General features: G+C 48.2%; 1 protein-coding gene across 2 annotated transcripts in view; it reads right to left on the bottom strand.

The window, feature by feature from the left end:
• The window catches only part of LOC146813671 (solute carrier family 22 member 7-like), a 482,730-nt gene that overhangs the window by 221,100 nt on the left and 240,007 nt on the right, over positions 1-21,623 (bottom strand). For both annotated transcript variants that reach the window (XM_085610167.1, XM_085610168.1), the window contains exon 4: positions 5,858-6,012. In XM_085610167.1, the coding sequence (XP_085466293.1) occupies positions 5,858-6,012 (155 nt within the window). The remainder of the gene's footprint in view (positions 1-5,857; positions 6,013-21,623) is intronic.

Genomic DNA, 21,623 nt, shown 5'->3' with positions numbered 1-21,623 from the left:
TTAATAATACGAAATTTCATAAGCTCACAAAGTAGCTCCCGGTATGGGCGCAATTCCTCCACAGTCCGCAGTCTGTGCCAAAACATCAAGTGCTTATAACTAATTTTAAGGGCCAGCTGTCTGTGTGCCAAGTCAAAATAAAGGGGGACTAGAGGCGTGCTTACTGGAAAATTAGTCAAAGATCTAAGAAAACGATTTTCAACAAATGACAAGGGAGCAGTTATACCAGGGCCCCAAAGTTCTGCTCCATAAAGTGCACCCCCCAAGATTTTCATATTATAAATTTCCAATGCTGGCACTAACTGTCTTGTAAAAGTATTTGTGTATATTTGCCAGATTTGCAGTTTGAAGGATAAGTTGCAACTTTACCTTATCAATGTGTTGATCCCACCTCAATGTGGGAGTTAAACGAATGTCCAGATAGTCAAAAAATTCCACACGCTCTAGCTTGCTACTGCCAGCGAGGACCTGTCTTTTGTTTCGTTTGTCCTTACCCTTCCTAAAAATCATTTATTTTGTTTTAGTTTCATTTAACACCAGGCCTCGTTCCTCTCAAAACAGAATCAAATTATTTCAAAGCTGCTGGAGACCTTGGGGAGATTTTGCAATTAAGAGAGTCGTCAGCGAAGAGGAGGGCTGGAACTCTTCGGCTGCCCACCTTCGGAGCGTCGCACCCGTCCCTATCTAGCCACTTTATAACGTCATTAATAAAAAGAATAAAAAGAGTAGGAGCAAGGACACGTCCCTGTCTCACACCACAGTCCACAGGGAAGGTGTCCGTAACTTGGTTGTTCTTGCCCCATCTGACCTGTGCTGTATTAGATGTGTGGAGTCTAATTAAAATGTCTAAAAGATTAAGTGGCATGCCTAATTCTTTGAGAACCCACCATAGTTTTGCCCGGGGAACTAGATCAAAGGCCGACCGCAGGTCTACGAAGGCCACATTGAGTTCCCCTCCCTTGATATACACTTCCTTCCAATATAAGCATAGCAAACGGAAGGTTTGGTCCAGGGTACTCATTTTGGCTCGAAATCCTGCCTGAAGGTCACTCAAGATTTCAGACTCTGTGATCCAGTCCTGGAGTCGAGCTAGCATCTGCTTGCAGAAGATCTTTTGTGAGGAGTCAATAAGACTTATCGGCCTAAAGCTTGAGGGCTTTGTTCTATCCCCTTTTTTGTAAATCGGGACGATCTAGGCATTTTTCCATGAAATAGGTATAGGACTACCCCTAAGAATGGAATTTGATAGTATGTTGATATACCGGCCCCATAGGGCCATATCCTCCTTATAAAGATCATTAGGGATTCGATCGCCAGAAACCAGAAAGACGGTCACCCAGGCCCTCGTCACCAGCCGACTGGACTATGGGAACGCCCTCTACGCAGGAACCACAGCCAAACTTCAGAAAAGGCTCCAGCGCATACAGAACGCATCCGCACGACTCGTCCTCGACATCCCTTGCCACAGCCACATATCTGCCCACCTTAGAGACCTGCACTGGCTTCCCGTCAGCAAAAGGATCACCTTTAGGCTCCTCACCCACGCACACAAAGCGCTCCACAACACGGGCTCTGAATACCTCAACAGCCGCCTCACGTTTCACACTCCAACCCGCCAGCTCCGCTCCGCCAGCCTCACCCTCGCCAGCATACCACGACTCGCAGAACCACCTCCGGAGAAAGATCATTCTCTTACCCGGCTGCCAAGACGTGGAACTCCCTGCCCACCCACCTACGACTGACCCAGGACCATCTCACCTTCAGGAAACACCTCAAGACCTGGCTCTTCGAGCAGTAGCAGCACCTCCCCCCACCCTTCAGCGCCTTGAGACCCTCACAGGTGAGTAGTGCGCTTTATAAATGTTTTGATTGATTGATTGATTGATTGATCAGGCCCTGGCGCACGTGCTAGGGTACAAGAAGCAATTGCAACTCGGGTCTCCTCTAGCGAGATGTGAAGATCAGTTACATCCAGGGCCTCATCAATCAGACTTACGTCTTGACCTACAAGTGCCTTGTCCCTAGATTCGTATAGGGTGCAAAAGTGGGTTTCCTAGGCCTCCGGTTGAACCGTAAATTCCAGATGGCACTTATTATCCTTTAACCAGTATGCTGCCAGACTCCAAAACTTTTTCGAGTCCCTCGCTAGCAAAGCACTCCTTAAAGATGACCAAACATGGGCCTCCCACTCCTTTTTAGCTTCTTCGATGGCTTTTTTATACTTAGCGCGGCAAAGCATTATATCAGGGCAAGATTTTTGCTTTACTGCCTTTAATAATTCCTGCTTTGACAGCCTACATGCCTTTGTATACCAGGCTCCCTGCTTATTTTGTGCATAATGGGGATTTATTCTCTCTCTCGTGTGCGACTTCCCCAGGCTACCCAATAGATCCAGGATTTCTCTATAGAGGAGATCATGACTCGTGCCTATCACATCATCGACCTGCTCCATGGTTGATCTAGCGGCTTTCTCAAGGAATGCGGAGACCTTCCCCTTTACTGCACCCAAGACCTCCGGGTGGGCCTCTACCCAGTTCCACTTGATTCTCCTCTGATTATTAGCAACTGACAGGAGCCCAATATCCGGGCAACCCCGGTCTACAGTCCACCCGGATGCTTGATTTGTAAGGGTAAGAGCGAGGGCGTTATGGTCGCTATCGGCCCTTATGACCACTGCCATGTCCAATACAAGATGCCAATAATTTAAGGATACAAGGCAGTAATCAATTCTGCTTTCCTGAGCAGTCCTATTAAAGGTAGGGTCCCCTTTTGCATCTAATAGGGTCCTGCCATTGGTAGCCCTGAGGTCATGTTGCAGTGTAAGTGCCAACAGCTGCGCTCTTCTTGCACTCCACCTAACCGGGGGCAAATCTAGTTGAGGAACCTGCCATTCACTATCCCATTCATCAGTTAAATCGGGGGGAATTGAGACCAAAGGCTCGAATGTACAATTAAAATCACCACAAACCAATAACTGAGATTTATGGGAATATTGGGTTAGTGCAGTGTCAAGAATGCAAAGTATCTGTTTCAACCATACCTTTCTGTACCCTATTATAGACATTAAAAATTCTAGTTCTAATGCCACTATTGGTGCTAACTTCAAGGGCTAATATGTCTTCCGACTCTACCTGCAGCTGTCTAGCTTTGCACCCAAGTCCAATGTTCACCCAGACTGCTAGACCTCCTGAGCGTCTCCCTCTCTCTTTTCTAGTGGCATCTTTGGCGTAAGTTGTAAAGCCAGTTCGATAAGGGCAAGAAAGACTCCACATTTCTTGAAATAGAATGATGTTGAAGGAGTCTATAAATGAGCACCAATCTAGGTTTGCCATTAGCTTATTAATCCTTGCCACATTCCAAACCAGAACCTTAAGAGGGGGTGACTGCGACATTGCTGCTATCCGAACCTCGGGGCTAATTTGATCCCCTAAATGTAAGCCCACCCCGGTCCCAGATTCAGCAATGGGAGCACAATCAATATTAGTAACTGCATCTGGTTCCGGGACACAAGCTAGGAAAGAAGAATTTGTGACTGGAGATCTAGATTTACTGGAGCTATTGCCCACGCAAGTGCTTTGGAAGATTTGCTTTAGGGGACTGTAAATTACTTAATTACAATTAAATAACTTCTCACTCTATTCCCCTATAAACCCACAACCCGCTTCAGAACTAAAATGCAAAATGTAATTAAAAATAATTAATAATTCCTAAACATTATTAATTAATTTACTATAATTAAATTACTTCCCACCCTCTTCCCCTATAAACCCACAACCTGCTACGGTACTAAAACGCAAAATTTACTTAAAATAACATTACTAACTTCTAAAAAAAATTATGTATATTTTTAAAAAACAGTACAATACTTAACAAAAAATATATAACACATACATATAAAATACATAATAAAACATATAACACTAATATAAATATCGATATTAATAACGTTGATATTTTTGCTATCGATATTACTAACTTCAATATTAACAAAAACGATATTTCTTACCTTCAGGTCGATATTCTGGTCGTCGATATTCTTGATTTCGATATTCTATCCCTACGATATTTAAAACTCGATATTACTGTAGGTCGATATTTAAAACTCGATATTTAGACTATGCACCTCTGGAAGCAACAGTGTCAGGGTGTGAGTTGATTGTTACACGGCATTGCAGGTTTTCTTTTACTTTTTTATACAGCACAAACTCAGCCAGTGGTCTTTAGAGTGCCTTACACAGGCACCAGTAACAATTGCAATAGGCCAGATTATTTTTAGATATGGAAATTTAAGTGATTTGCCAAGAATCATAGGATGTTGAGTGATGCCGGGACTTGAACCTGATTCCCAGTTCCATAGTATAGCGCTGCAAGGCCAAGAAGAAGGGCTCCTTTCCTGGGCCTCGCAGCACTACATAATGGCTACAAAGCCCAGGGAGCGAGATCCCACACCTGGCCCCTGCAGCCTGATGGAGCGCTGTGGGGCCCAAGGAAGGGGGCCCACCTACAACGAGCCTCTCAGCATCCTGGGAAATGGCTGCAAGGCCCAGAGAAGGAAGCTGCACACCTGGACCATGCCACCTGATCCAGTGCTTCGAGACCCAGGAGATGGGGACCGCCTCTCTTGTGCCTCGCAGCAGTAGCGAGGCATTTTGGAAAACACTGCCCTACCATGCCAGTTTGACCCTACACCTCTTTCCTCCCTTCATCCACCTCTCCTTACCTGTGTCCGGATGGTCCTGAAAACAAAGGGGCCTTCTGTTGCCTGGAAACGGATTGTAGAAAGGGCAGACAAGGATTCACAATAGGTATTTACCAGAGGCGATGCCCCGCCCCTGACACTGTGAGCCAACATAATTGCAGGCCTTGCTTCTGTCACGCCCTCCACCCCAGCTTTCCCTACCTCCTACTCCAGTACACCCCGGAATACCACCACGCCCTGACCAAAGAGATCGAGGCACCTCACTTAAAAATCAGGGCTCTCATTTGCATGAGGCCTGCGCTGCCGGAGCGTCTCTTTTTATGATGCGCCGACGGCGCAGGCTCTCAATCGCATCTATGAGGCGACGCGAAGCCACGCTGCGTAGTTCTGCATGGCCTCATAGATATGGAGTAAGGCTCGGTAGCGCTTTGCACTGCCGTGCCTTACTCTGGTTCATGGAGGCGTTACATCAGCATTGCAGTGGGCGCTTCCACGCAGCACCCATGAATTCTGACACTGCCTCAGATTGGCAACATCACGTAAACCTGGGGCAGCACCAAAACCTTCCCAGAGCAGGCGTAAAGAGGAGAAATTTTCACATTTCTCCTTGTTTTTTCCTCTTTTCTGCAGCACACATAGAATGAGGAAAATGACTCTCGTGAATGTTTTGTGCAGGAAGGGGTACCCTTCCCTGCCAGTAACATAGACTACCTTGCACCATGGTGCCAGGGTGCCTGATTTAGCGCGCGGCTGCAAATTGTGTGCCGGCTGAAAGGACAGGAATGCATTGTATCTTGTAAATACGGTGCAATGCCCTTCTGAATTGGTCCAGTGAAGCACAGCAAAAAGACTTGCGGCGCTGCCCTACGCCAATATTTTGTAAATGAGGCCCTACAGTACTAATGTGATGGGGAGGGCCCCTGGAGGAGCAGGTGGGCTGACTATGAACGTGTGTCCTTTCACACGGAAGTGGACCCCATGTTTTACAGCTGAGCACGGGGCCCTGGTCAGCTGCCCACACTGCCCATGCCTAGCGCCGGCCCTGGGCGATAATCATTTGTAATATTTGCACTTTTTAGTGATGACCAAAAAACTGGAGGCTCTGAAAGTGACCTGTTTTACAGTCGTCATCCTACTCTCGCCCACCCCTTTACTTACTCATAGCCAAAGTGATGGTGGAAAATCCGGAAAGTGACACCCCCGAAAGGGACCTGAAGACGGCAAGCATGGGGTAATTGATGGAGGCTGCGGCGGCCATCCCGAACACCAGTGTGAGCACATAGCAGACCAGGAGCATCGAGCGTCGGCCATACCTGGGGGGAAACACACCAAAGCAAGATCACTTAAAACAGTCTGAGGGGTCATAACAGAGGCCTTCCTCATAACAGAGCATAGGGTTCAGGGCCCTCCCAGGACTCAACAATGTACAGTGACTGTCAACTTACTACCTGGCTACAGACCTGGATAATGGCACACTTCAGAGCATTAAAATACATCTTTACATGCGTTGCACTGAACACAAAGGGGCTTATTTACAAGCCCCTTGCGCCACTTTTGTGTCATTTTTAACATGGGAAAAGTGACGTACGGGTGGCGCAAGGGGCTTGTAAATAAGCCCCAAGATGTTCACTTTTACTCAGCTCAATGGTATTTATAAGAAATTGGAGAATTAGTTGAAGAGGATAAGAAGACGCCTCAACTAATAATAACAGTTATGAAACCTGTGCTCAACCCCCCATCCCCCAGTAGCTACAGAACAGTCAGGGTTAAGGTAGCGGCAATGTGTAAAGTATTTATGCAGTACTCCAACTGTAATTTAGTGAAAACATAATACAAGAAAAATCACACACCAATAGAGAAAATGTTAATGTATAAAATGACATGAAAATGACAAAAAAAAAACTTTAGTTGAACTGGAGTTTTGAATTTTTTTAAGTTTGGACTTAAAAATATTGACAAAAAGCGCTTAGCTAGACCCGCGGGCAACTGGTCGCGCTGGACCGGGACAAGGGTAAGATTGAAGGCCTACTGTGATGGAACACGGTCCGCATACAATGACCATTTCCCAGACGCCCTTACTCACAAATTTACCTTCTCACTTTGATGGGTTCATGGTATGTCGAACATTTGTGCTAATTCAAAGTGTGGAACGTTTTACAGATATCTTTAAGGGTTGGGATGAAAGATATCCCCAACCAACTGTAGAAACACCATGTCCTATGATGTTATTGGCAGCCATTTCCGAGAGTTGGGAAGCCTCCCATTTCCGCCACTGGACAACACGTTATAAGACTCCAGTCACCTCTTTACCTGCAGTGTCGGTGACAGGCACACCTGTGTTTATAATGGATATAGTGCATCGGGCTGCGCTACCAGTGACAGGCACACCTGCATTATTGGAACTGCTGCAGCTTTTGTATTTAACAGCATTTCTCTAGTTTTCTGTTTATTCTTATATTTCACGCACATTTGTGGTGTTTATTCTGTAAGTAGCAGCTCACCCACGCGGGGTGCCTTCCTGAAGAAGATACGGGCTCCTCCACCGTTTCTCATTGTTCCAGGTGCTCTCCCACTGGATTGGCCACAGTGTCCGGGAGCCTTTGAGGCGTATTTGGAGGCAACTGATGGTGACACTTTCACTTCGAAAAAGTAAAAAGCACTTTTGCTGCACAGTACAGGTTCAGACGGTAGGAGCATTTCGAAAACACTTCCTTTAGAAGTCGTCAATGTCCACACTGGGGAGGGTGAGGGAAGCAGCATTTACAATGCTGTCTCCACAATGCGGTATCTTTACAATGCGGTAGTTACAACGACTGCGTTGTTACCACGCGTACCATTACATCGCAAGTTGTTTCAACGGCTTCCTGTAGGGGGCACGCTGGTGTTGGATTTACAATCCAACACCTTCCCTGCTGTTGTGCAAACTGGAGTAGGAATAGTAAATAATACTATTCCTAAGTCCACTGCTCCCCCTACAGCAAGTCATTGTAACGACTTGTGATGTACTGGATCGCAAGGTAACAACGCGGTCATTGTAACAACCGCGTTGTAATGGCATGCGATGTATTTGCATCCATTAATAAAACTCCTGCCAAAAAATGTAATCCTAACAATAATATTTTTTTGGTGGGTCATAATTTTACACAAGGTGCCCAGAGTTTCCTGAGAGTCTATTGATGACGTTGCTGCTTTAAGTAACCCTGGGCATAGTTCACGTAGTAGCGCTATGCGTAGCTACGCAAAGTGCACTTCGCACAACGCGAGATACGCGTAGCACTACGCGAACTGCGTAGAGCGCTGTTCACGATGATTGCACAGTGCCGGATGCTTGTCCGCACTCGAGCGGCAGCTTTCTCAACGCGGACTGGTAGTTTCTCACCGCGAGCGATCACGAGCATACACGACCACTCGCAATGAGAAACCTGACCTTCTCGCGTTGAGAATCTCGCCGGGAGGTTTCTTTTCCACGCTTGCGATCGGCAACTTGATATTGCTGATCGCGAACGAAGGAAAAAGACTCGCCGGGATGTCATTTTGCTCGCCCTCGGTCGCCAACTTGACGTTGAGGACCGCGAGCGAGCAAAAAATGCCAACTACGCTACGAAACACGTTTTTGCACTGTGCTACGTGCAATTCGCGTAGCGCGAAGTAGCACAAACTACGCAAACATCGCGAGCGTAGCGTAGTTGTCCGCCCAGGGTTAGCTTTAAGACCACTACCAGGTACTAGTGGCGTAACAAATCCTGAGGGATCCCCCTTTGAAGTGAACGGTGTAGGGGCCCCCGCACCTCGGAGGTCTCTGTTACACCCCTGCCGGCTGCATACAATTATCAAAACTTTTAAAGATTAAATTGATACATATAGTAATGTAGTGTGATCGATGAACATAGTAAAAGATATGCAATGTATAATACATTAGGGTGATCATTATGAGGCATCCAACATGCAACACAGAAGGAATAAACTCTGATAATAAACATAGCTTGAAGGGTTACAACCAAAACTCTTGAAAACCAAGCCAGCTCCCTCTCCCCCCTCCCTCTGTCGCATCCTCTGATCCATGGCCCATAACTAGGACAAGCCTGTGATAAGAGCTTTTGTAAGTTCACATCTATGGCTCAGCAGGGACTCCGGGAACCGCCCAAGCTAGCATCAGGGTTATCTCAGAGCGGTACGAGTGAATTCAGTAGATCTTCCAGACCTAAAAGGGGTTGAATGGAACAATGTAGTAAGCCTAAGGTGATAGTCATGTTTCTGTGCCTGCGTGTCTTACAAGCTCTAGGTAAACTATTGAGGGGCGGGGGGGTTCAAGATGGGCGCCCATTATCGTTACCATGGTCTTGTACAGTCCGTACTGGGTGGTCCTAGGATGCTGCTATAGGTGGTGTATGCAGTCTCCTTGTTTCCCTCCCTGTGGAGAACGCTACTCTCTGCCTCTGCCCAGTATTCTAATGTTTGCCTCCATGTAAGAAGTGCAGGGGGTGCCTGGGGCTCCCATCTTATTTTTATGGTGCCGTTGACCAGGAGGAGGATACAACCAACTAGAATAGAGGGTACAAAGGGTCCACAATATTCTGGGGTTGCGATCCCCAAGTCCTGCTGAGACAAGAAAGATGTGCTACCATTTCCAATGTGCAGTAAATCAGGCTTAGGGAATGTTTTATCATCCACGAGGACCACGCCAACTGACCGGGAAAAGGCATCGCCATCATACACAAAGCCCCCCTCTGCCTCACAACTAGCTCTGACGACCACTTACACGAAAGGAGCAGCTCTACTTCCAGACCAACCCTAATGCCACACTCCGCGGCACCCTCGTCTAAAGACCTCCCTGACCCTGCCCACCCTTCAGCGATGCCATAGCCGACTTCATCACTCACCATGCTCTCACCTCAACAGACTACATCTTCCTCAGTGACCTCAATTTGCACCTGGACAACCTCAAAGACCACAACACCTCATCCCTACTGGAGAACCTCAAACAACTGGTCACAATGCCAACCCACTCAGCAGGACATATGATTGACCCCATATTCTCCGCATGCAGCAACATCTCCATCAGCCCCACCTCAGATCCACACCAGACTGACCATCACTGCGTCCACTTCTCCTTCACCAAACCCACCGTATGTCACAACGCCTACTGCGACCCCCGCAGAAGCTGGAACAAGGTCATTGAAAACCAGCTGACCACCTCCCTCAGCAAGACCCCACCACAGACATTCATTGATGCCAACAGTCCACTGCTGGATCTCCGACTGCACCAACACACTGGCCCCCCTCAAGAAACCCTCAGGCAAACAGCCTTCCAAGAAGGCCAGCTGTATAGACTGAAGAGTCGGTGGTATTGAGTATAGGGAAAGGTGCCCAACGGTTATTCCCACCAAGTATCTAATGATCTGTCTATTTAGGTACGGTGCTAAAGGGGTGGGGAGAACCACCTACCTCCCCAAATCCTGCGGCTCAAGCTGCAACTTCAGTGCTTCGAATCCCTAGCACACGTTAAAAGGGAATTGTACAGCGAAATGACAGCAGTGGCAGTAGTATGTCAATGCAAATGTAAACACAAGTCACAATAGAAACTTGATTCTTTTATTTTCTTTTGTAGTCTCTTCAGATTTGTGAGCCAGATCAAAAGCCAACACGTGTTTTGCCGCTTCTTGTTTTGTATACAGACGTGGCTTTTTCAAGGGTATGTAAAAAACATAACATGCAATCACTAATGTTGTATAGTCAGCGGATCACTGACAAAATATCGAGAAGGAGAATATCGACCTACCAAAATATAGAGGAAAAAATATAGAATGCCAAAATATCGAATGCCTATCTCCAAACAGGTAAGTACAAAAATATAGAATCCAAAATATCGTTGTAAAAAATATAGTTAGTCAAAATATCAAATTTTTCAAATGTCTTAAAAGTAATGTAAAATTAATGAAATAATACATATAATTAACTGAAACATACTTTAAAATACTTAAATAACTTTAACATTAATAAATAATTAATGTAAGTAAAAAAAAAATAATACATATATTAACGTAATATTAATTAAAAATATTCAATATTTTTGGCGTAGGATAGCGGGTGGGTAAAATTTACTATTACCACTCCAGTAAGTGCAATAGTAGGGAAAGCGTTGGATAGCGGGAGGGTAAAAAATACTATTCCCACTCCAGATAGTGCAACAGTAGGGAAAGCGTTGGATAGCGGGAGGGTAAAAATTACTATTCCCACTCCAGAGAGTGCAATAATAGGGAAAGCATTGGATAGCGGAGGGGTAAAATTTACTATTCCCACTCCAGAGAGTGCAACAGTAGGGAAAGCGTTGGATAGCGTAGGGGTAAAAATTACTATTCCCACTCCAGAGAGTGCAACAGTAGGGAAAGCGTTGGATAGCGTAGGGGTAAAAATTACTATTCCCACTCCAGAGTGTGCAACAGTAGGGAAAGCGTTGGATAGCGTAGGGGTAAAAATTACTATTCCCACTCCAGAGAGTGCAACAGTAGGGAAAGCGTTGGATAGCGGGAGGGCAAAATTTACCATTCCCACTCCAGTGAGTGCAACAGTAGGGAAAACGTCAGATGGCGTAGGGGTAAAAATTACTATTCCCACTCCAAAAAATGCAACAGTAGGGAAAGCGTTGGATAGCGTAGGGGTAAAAATTACTATTCCCACTCCAGAGAGTGCAACAGTAGGGAAAGCGTTGGATAGCGGGAGGGTACATTTTATTATTCCCACTCCAGTGAGTGCAATAGTAGTGAAAATAATAATTTAATATTTTATTAAAAATACATTACTTATTACTACCAAAAAAGTATTAAAATTAAATACCAATCACACAATATTTAATAATTATTTAATTATAAATACCAATAATTTATTTTTTCATTAATTACCTATTAATAATTAATTAACAACCAAATAATTTCCAATAACAAATAATAAATACAATTAATACCAATTAATAATTAATTAATTAATAATAAATTAATTATCAATATACAAAAATTATTTCAATAATTAATTATTTACAATTAAATTACTTCCCACCATATTCCCCTATAAACCCACAACCCGCTACAAATAATAAATTAATACAATTAACATAATTATCAATTAAACAATTATTACAAATTAATTACCAATTAATAACAATTATTTACCAATTAATTATTATTCAACAACCAATTAATTTTCAATACCAATTAATAATTACCTAATAACAATTACATTACTTCCCACCCTATTCCCCTTAAACCCACAACCCGCTACAGAAATAAAACTCAAAATTAAATTAAAAATAATTAATTATTCCTAAAAATTATTATTTAATGTACTATAATTAAATTACTTCCCACCCTAATCCCCTATAAACCCACAACCCGCTACGGAATTAAATTACACAAAAATTAAATAACCTAAAATTCATTACTTTAAAAATAATCAAACATACATTCCAAAATTAATACATACTTTTAACACATATACTAACACTTAAAACACTATAAAAAAAATCGATATTTTTAACAACTATATTATGAATGTCGATATTACTTACTTCTATATTATTTAAATCGATATTTCTTACCTGATTTTCGATATTCTTCACCACTATATTTTGGTAATTCGATATTCTGTCCATTCTATATTAAAAACTCGATATTCTGTCCTGTCGATATTTTTTATTCGATATTATGTATGTTTACCATAGTCAGCACCTGTACATCTTTTATACAGTTCTGTAAAAAAGCCTCCACCGTGAAGCAACCACAAATATGGCAATCCTTCTCATAACATATCATGGTCATGCAATATTCCACCATGATCTCAATACCCTTACACCGCAACACGTGAAAACACAAAAAGAAGGTCTGGTGCACATATGAATTCAAGAGGTCAAATTACCCACTATTATGTGTTATGTGCTCTTTAAGGCTCTAATGTGAGGCTATCGCAGCCTGTTACTTGCACTAATGAATAGAAATGTCAACTCCAAACAGAACCAAAATACGTCACCCATGAGTGCCAGAAAAACACCCATTATTCAAAAAATGCTTAAGTAGCACAAACCTTGAATGTTTTTGAGAACAAAAAAAGATCAGATAGAGATCAGTACTATCTGCGCCAACTGTGGCGAAACACTCGAATACTCTTGAAGCAAGCAAGTAACTGAAACTGCATTTACCATAATGCCAGGGGCGAACCTTGCTGGAGGATGAAGCGGTGTGCTCCCACCCCTGTTTCTGTTTAATAGTACTCCCGTGAGTCATTGAGCTGACGAGCTCGTGGAAGAAGCACCCGCGCGCCAGTTAGAGGTACCTGACCTGAGAAAGATGTTGGCAGCCTACTCAGCCAACCCCAAATTTGAAAGACTGTAATCTCTACTGATGACGGTTAAAGAACCAGAAACACGTGTCTAGAGATCAGCACCATCTGCGCCAACTCTGGCAAAACACTTGAATACTCTTGAAACAAGCAAGTAACTGAAACTGCATTTACCATAATGCCAGGGGCGAACCTTGCTGAGAGGTGAAGTAGTGTGCTCCCACCCCTGTTCCCATACTGAAAGTTCCTATGGCCAAATAATCATATACTCCAGATATTCAATGAGCCAAAATAGTACATACTTTACACGTGGTGATAATTCCAACCCACAAGTTCCTTCGGCGTGGGGAAAAGGTGATTGTCAAGGTCTACAATCTTTATGCCCGCTTCCTCTACAATGTAGCTCGAGTCACTATAAGGCAATAATCATACATGGACCACGCACACAACATCAGTATCATCTTGGACTCCTCGCTCTCAATGAACCGCCAACTCAATGCTGTCACACCCACCTGCTTTCACACGCTCCGCCAACCTTTGTAAGATCTTCAAGAGGATCTCCACCAAGTCCAGGAAAACGGTCACACATGCACTCGTCAGCCGCAGAATCGACTACAGCAACACACTCTATGCCGGCACCACTCAGAAACTCCAAAAGAAACTGCATACCATCCAGAACGCCGCCACCAGACTCATCCTGAGCATCCCACGCTGCAACCACATCATCGGTCACCTGAGAGACCTTCAGTGACTACCTGTCAAGAAGAGAATCACCTTCAAGCTTTTCATGCACGCCTACCCAGCCCCCCACAACGCCGGACCTGCATACCTCAGCCACCACCTCTCCATCCACACCCCCACCACACAACTCTTCTCCCCCCAAATGGCCCTGGCCACCATCCCACGGATCCGTAATACCACAGCTGAAGGAAGATCCTTGCCCTACCAGGCTGCAAAGACCTGGAACCCCCTTCCTCTGTATCTCAGGCAATCACCATCACTGCCGCAATTCAGGAAGGACCTCAAGACCTGGTTGTTCGACTGAACTGCAGAGCCAGCCCTCCCCCCCCCCAGCCCCTTGAGACCCTCACGGGTGAGTAGTCATGCTTTATAAGTCCATGATTGATTGATTTACTTGTGGTAAGAAGGAGCACATTGCTTTATCTCTGTAGTGTCCTGCTGGACACATTCTAGTGGTTTAACCAGCCACTCCTAGAGGGCTGGCTTTTATCACCACACCACACCACACCTACCCAATACAGGTGTCACCGGTCAGGTAACTCTACCAATGAAAAGATGCAAGCGCATGTGCTTGTGGCTAGTTTCTAGTACCACATACTAGTTTAAGTGTATTTATTTACTAGTCCTGCGGGCCTGGGGCCCACAACATAACAATCTTCTTGTGCGCCTACACCTGCAGCTAAAATCCATAAATCTGGCCAAGGAAAATACAGAGGTGCCGATCACGATCCGGTAAAAAAATAGCCCGTACGACTTGTATCCGGTCTTTTTACCGTACGAATCGTACAAGTGCCGTACAAACTGCCAATTGCGATTTGCATGGGAAAAAGACCATACGAATCGCATTGGGAATAATTCCCCACACGTCCTCGGGTCGGAAATTGTGTCCGACACGTCCCCGGACGATTTACCGTACAAATGTGAAAAGTGAAGTCCGACCGCGGAATCACGATCCATCCCGTGCGTCCGATGTTACAACTGTATGGAAAAAACACCGTCCGCACCGAACTCCCATAGCAACCATGGCGACATGTGCCCGCATACGTGCCCAACACCCCCCCAGCCCCCGTACGTTCGAGTCGTACCCCCACCCGTGTATGTACACCTGTGTACGTTCGAGTCGTACCCCCACCCGTGTATGTTCACCCGTGTACGTGTCGTACCCCCACCTGTGTATGTACACCCGTGTACGTGTCGTACCCCCCGTGTATGTACACCCGTGTACGTGTCGTACCCCCGTGTATGTACACCCGTGTACGTGTCGTACCTCCCGTGTATGTACACCCGAGTACGTTCGAGTCGTACCCCCACCCGTGTATGTACACCTGTGTACGTTCGAGTCGTACCCCCACCCGTGTATGTACACCCGTGTACGTGTCGTACCCCCACCCGTGTATGTACACCCGTGCACGTGTTGTACCCCCACCCGTGTATGTACACCCATGTACGTGTCGTACCCCCCGTGTATGTACACCCGTGTACGTTCGAGTCGTACTCCCACCCGTGTATGTACACCCGTGTACGTGTCGCACCCCCCGTGTATGTACACCCGTGTACATGTCATACCCCCGTGTATGTACACCCGTGTACGTTCGAGTCGTACCCCCACCCGTGTATGTACACCCGTGTACGTTCGAGTCGTACCCCCACCTGTGTATGTACACCCGTGTACGTGTCGTACCCCCACCCGTGTATGTACACACGTGTACGTGTCACACCCCCGTGTATGTACACCCGTGTACGTGTCGTACCCCCCGTGTATGTACACCCGTGTACGTTCGAGTCGTACCCTCACCTGTGTATGTACACCCGTGTACGTGTCGTACCCCCACCCGTGTATGTACACCCGTGTACGTGTCGTACCCCCGTGTATGTACACCCGTGTACGTGTCGTACCCCCGTGTATGTACACCCGTGTACGTTCGAGTCGTACCCCCACCCGTGTATGTACACCCGTGTATGTGTCGCACCCCCGTGTATGTACACCCGTGTACGTGTTGTACCCCCCGTGTATGTACACCCGTGTACATTCGAGTCGTACCCCCACCCGTGTATGTACACCCGTGTACATTCGAGTCGTACCCCCACCCGTGTACGTGTCATACCCCCCGTGTATGTACGAACCGTACCCTCACCCGTGGACGTATGGAGCGTACCCCAGGCCCCAACACCAGCACCTTCACACAACATCGCGCATGTACGAGTCGTACCAAGCCAGACACAAGGACAGCACTGTACAAGAAAATGCCCGAATTACACACCGTACACACGCTAAAAACGCACGTACACAACCAGGACAAAGCAAAACAACACAAGAATACACCATTCGAATGGCACAAAGCCACTAAACATGTCCAACAAGCTCAAAAACAACACAATCACTGACCTGCAACTGCCAAAATCCAAAACAGAGGCCCAAAACACAACCACTCCTTATAACACACCCACCCAAAGTTCAAACACAGCCACACCCACCAATGGACCAATAAAAAGGGCCCACACACACAAACCATGAGCCTTTGCAACAGACTCACTGCTGCCAGACCCCACAGACAACCTACAGCACCATACTAGAAGCTTTACCACACCTTACACTTGCACACCTTCACACACACACCTTCACAAACACCCCCACATCACATTCACACACACACCTGCACAACCACACCCACACACCCACAACCATCCACACCCCCCCATCCACACCCACACCCCTCACCATGCCCACTAACAAGAATCCAAAGTTCACTAGCCGAGAGTTGGAGGTCCTTGTCGATGAAATCCTCAGAGTTGAGCCACACCTCTTTGGAACATTGGTCAGACAGACCAGCATTTCAGAAAAAACATCCATGTGGCAGACCATCGTCGATGCTGTGAATGCTGTTGCGGACACCAGAAGGACCAGGCATGAATGCCAAGCCAGGTGGTACGATCTGCGGAGGAGGGTCCGAGCCAAAATGACGGACGAACACAACCAGGCCAACGTCACTGGAGGAGGGCCGCTCCGCAGACGCGTAGAATACCATCCCTGGGAGGAGAGGGTGATGGCCATACTGCCGGTGGTGGCAGTGGACGGATTAGACGGACTCCGAGACCCGGGTGAGTACACAAACAACTCACCTCACATGGGGGGAACGTCATCCACAACCAAACTCACAAACAGGCACGCAACCCCCCCAAGCTATCGCATGACTCAACCACACTCCATGAACACGCACATGCCACTAGCGCCACCATGCCCCATGCACCCAGCTGGACAATGTCAAGTCACAGGCCACAGAAAACACCAACACAAGACACGGTAACCCGGATGGCGGTAGTGTGGGCCCCAAAAATCACATAGTGCAACTCAGAAGCAGAAAACAATGCCCTCTGCCCATATGGCCTAGGTCACAGCCAGACAAACAGTGTGTCCCCACACAGGAAAGACTCGCCAGCAAATGGCGGACGCCTTGCATCAACACATGGGGGTGACGGCACGTTCTTGCACATGACAGCAGCTAATGAACAGCCAACACTGTGAAAGAGTGGCAGCACACACCACCACAGCAGCAGTGCAGACACACACACTACACCCAATGGGTGCCTGGAGATCAGAAACAAACTCACATCAACAATCCAAGGGCCATTCAAAGATCTGCTAACAGTCTGTGCTCAGGAAGCTGGGCTGAGGTGACAGAGGGTGACACACAGAGGGAGGGAGAGGGGGACAGAGAGGGAGGGAGACACAGGGAGACGGACAGAGGGAGGAGGCTGACACACAGAGGGAGGGAGAGGGGGACAGAGAGGGAGGGAGACACAGGGAGACGGACAGAGGGAGGAGGCTGACACACGGAGGGAGGGAGAGGGGGACAGAGAGGGAGGGAGACACAGGGAGACGGACAGAGGGAGGAGGCTGACACACGGAGGGAGGGAGAGGGGGAGAGAGAGGGAGGGAGACACAGGGAGACGGACAGAGGGAGGAGGCTGACACACGGAGGGAGGGAGAGGGGGAGAGAGAGGGAGGGAGACACAGGGAGACGGACAGAGGGAGGAGGCTGACACACGGAGGGAGGGACAGGGGGAGAGAGAGGGAGGGAGACACAGGGAGACGGACAGAGGGAGGAGGCTGACACACGGAGGGAGGGAAAGGGGGAGAGAGAGGGAGGGAGACACAGGGAGACGGACAGAGGGAGGAGGCTGACACACGGAGGGAGGGAGAGGGGGACAGAGAGGGAGTGAGAAAGGGACACACAGGGAGAGCAAATCAGCCTTGTGGGGTGTGGGGATGTCTGCTCCTCAGCAGGTGGACTGCGTGCATGTAGACAAGGGTGGCCAGTGCCAGAACCCCCCCTCTTCTCCATGGCAAAACACAGGGCCATGTCACAACCTGTGCACCAGCACAATGACAGCTACCTACATCATATAAGTATGTGGAACCACTCCATGTGCACACCTACAGTGCTACACGGAAGGCGCCAATGCATGGCTCGCCACACCTGCCCACTCCACTGCTGACTGCTGTCACAATTGACGCAGCAAGTAAGACTGTGCCACACATAGGTAAAGTCTCAAAAGCTGTGGCCAAGGGACATACCCATGCACAAGTGCACTGTCAGTGGAATGCAAGACATATCCATATTCCCAGAGGAAATGTGCCAACTTTGAAAACAATGAAACATGGATGTTGCATGGAACAAAATTAACATTGTCTCTCTCACACACAGGTCAACGTCGTGGATCACCCCCCAACACTGGGGGGGGAAGACTCACAGGACCCGGTTCGGTGGGATGACGGAGCCACCGGCAGCGACGACTCTCACCACTCTGTGGACGAACCCGGCCCGACCAACCTGGCCCCTCTGGTGTCCAACGACCTGCAGCACCTGCGTCAGGTACAACTGGGCCAACCACCACCCCCACTCCTGCCACATCCCAGGAGACACCCAGGATCCCTGCCCCACTACCACAATGCAGCCAGGCTCGCCAGGAGGGACACGGTGTCCCGGGCACCCAGGAGGAGGCAGGCGACAACGCAAATGCCACCCCTCAGGGGTCCCGGAGACCTGATGTGCCCACAAGGGCAGGCCAGGTGCAAGTGGGCAGGGGTGGTGGGAGTGGAGGACGGCGGAGGCGCCAGCCTGACCAGTTGGCTGGGGAACCGGTATATTCCCATGTCCGAAACATCCTGGACACATACCGGCAGGACACCACGGGCATGGCCCAGGTTGTGTCCATCCTCGAGGGGATCAAGACCCAGCAGGCCCAGCAACATGCGGAGCAACATGCCTGTCTACTGCAACACCAACGGAGGATGGAGGACAGACAGGCTGAGCTCGTGATGGTATTCACGGGAATTCACAGTACACTCCGTCGGATGGCCAACAACATGGGCAACCCTCCCTGTGCCAGCAGGCGTAGAACATCACCACCCACAGGGAGGGATGAGGAGGAGGAAGAGACATCCGATGGAGCATCCCAAACATCGTCACGGCCTGCTTCTGAGGGTCCCCGCAGGAGGGCGGGTCGTCCACGGAAAAGACCGTGAGGGTCGGCGCAACAGCACCATCTCCCAGGACACCTGGCCTGGCACCTGGCCCACTGGAGCAACAGCAGCACAGCATCAAAAGACATTCTCTGCCACATGGACTTGCTGGTCACTGTCTGACCAATGTTGACAAAGACTGTGGCATGGACTCTGAGGATTTCAATGGCAAGGACACCAACTCCCCTAGTGAACTTTGGATTCCACACACCCGGAAAGCCCCTCATGTCAAACCCCCCCCTACCCCAACCAAAATAAAAAGTCACACCATAAAGAGAAGATGCCTACTGATTGCATTATTACCTTACATGTGTCTTGTAAAGTCTAACTATGCCTGAGTTCTCATTTGACTTCAACCATCCACACCCTGGGGCCGGAGTCTGGCACAGGACACACATGGGTCACATTGTATTAGGCAAGACAGACATGGAGCACCATACACACCCGTGATGGGCCCAACCAGCTGAGGGGGTGGCCGCACAACCGTGCCGACAGACATATTGAGTACAGCGACAGCCATGCGCAGAGGTCAGGGATCATGTGGAGTGTCCTGGGGGGCACCCAGGTATGTGTGGACAGGTGGCAGAACCATGTCCTGCAAGCTTGAGTCAGGTGGATGCAGTGAATGGTGGCCTGGCCAACGTTGGATGCATGGGGATGGCACATGTCACAATACCCACACAGTCATTGACTACATGCACAATACACAGTCTAATCCCACACAAACAGCTTGCATCTTTCTACTCGACACATAGACACATAGCCACTATCACGGAAAACCATGCCAGACATGCCGGATGCACCGTGGCAACACACCAGCATTGACTGAGAAGAGGCACCTTGGAGGCATAGGGACACCTTTATTAGTCATGTATTCGGGATTGCAGAGGCAACTCGGAGTACACATGAACGGGTCATGTGGAGTAACATGTGGGTCCAACACTGGAACCCCCCTTCTGCAGCCCAAATGCGTGATAGCCATGGAACTGGCACACAAGTGTCGGCTAACAGCTAAACACCCCCTGCTGCTCACGGAGAGACTGCCATACACCATTGATCCGCTGATGTGGAAGTCCCACAGCATGTCAAGCCAAGGCAAACCGTATGTGTCCGAGGGCAGTGTAACACACATTGATGCCATCATCACATTCCACAATCCCATCACTGATGACTGTCAACAAGTCTGACCATCTATTCAGGTGTACCCAGCTGCATGTAATGTGTACCATGGTGATGCGACATGTCTGCAGAGGAACCAAACATCGACAGGGGCAGTGTGCATACATCGTGAACAACTGCCACACCCAATACACCCCTGATGCATCCCTTACCCTAAGGAGACTTCCAAACTTGTCCGTGCATGTAACGCTGAGTCAGCACACGATGACGTGTCCATGAGGAATAGCAGTGCCACAACAATGCAAGCAGCAGACGGCATGCGCAAGTACCTGGGGATGAGAGACACACAAGAAGTCAGCCACAAAAAGCACAGCCACTTGCATGTGCATGTACTCGACACATGTAAGGATGACAACATGCCAGGTCACAATTATGACTGGGGAAATACACATCACTGCCACCATCACTCCAGTGACACATCCACACACACCTCTGACTCACGTGGCATACATGCAGATGGACACACACATCGCAACACATGCCACACGGGGACCAATGCGTGCACACACAGACACTGGAACTCACCACTAAGCAAAGAAGTCACGTATGAGCCGAGTCCGGATGTCCTCTTGCGGAACCACGTCCTCCACATCACTAGCCCCATTGCCAAGCCCTTCGTCCTCCACGGGTGGATGGTCCTGATCATCTTGATCCAGGATGAGTGGCACAGCTTTCTCAACTGCCATGTTGTGCAGCATGCAGCAGACCATGAAGATTTTGCAGACCTTCGCCGGGGCATATGGGAGGGCGCCGCCGGTCTTGTGGAGGCATCGGAATCGGCTCTTCAGGAGGCTAAATGTCCTCTCTATCACTCGCCTTGTCCGGCCATGGGCGGTGTTGTAGCGGAGCTGGGCCGGCGTGATGGGGTTGCGGAGAGGTGTGATCAGCCATGGCATGTTGGGATAGCCAGCGTCCCCTACATGGAAAGCACATGGACATAAGTAGGACAGGAGAAGCGGTCGTGCTGGAAGTCTACGCAAAATACAGGACAGACAGACTGTACCCACCAACAACACATGCTCGTTCGTTGCGCAGCTGCGTCATCATTTCAGGCATCCTGCTACACCTCATGATGTAGGCATCGTGTGCTGATCCTGGAAAACGAGCACAGACATGTGAAATCACCATGTTGGACAGACACACCACAAGGGC

This window comes from Triturus cristatus, chromosome 6, assembly GCF_964204655.1.
Source record: "Triturus cristatus chromosome 6, aTriCri1.1, whole genome shotgun sequence".
Taxonomy (NCBI): domain Eukaryota; kingdom Metazoa; phylum Chordata; class Amphibia; order Caudata; family Salamandridae; genus Triturus; species Triturus cristatus.
The sequence above is the reverse complement of the archived record's forward strand: the minus strand, read 5'-3'. Positions and strand labels throughout refer to the sequence as shown.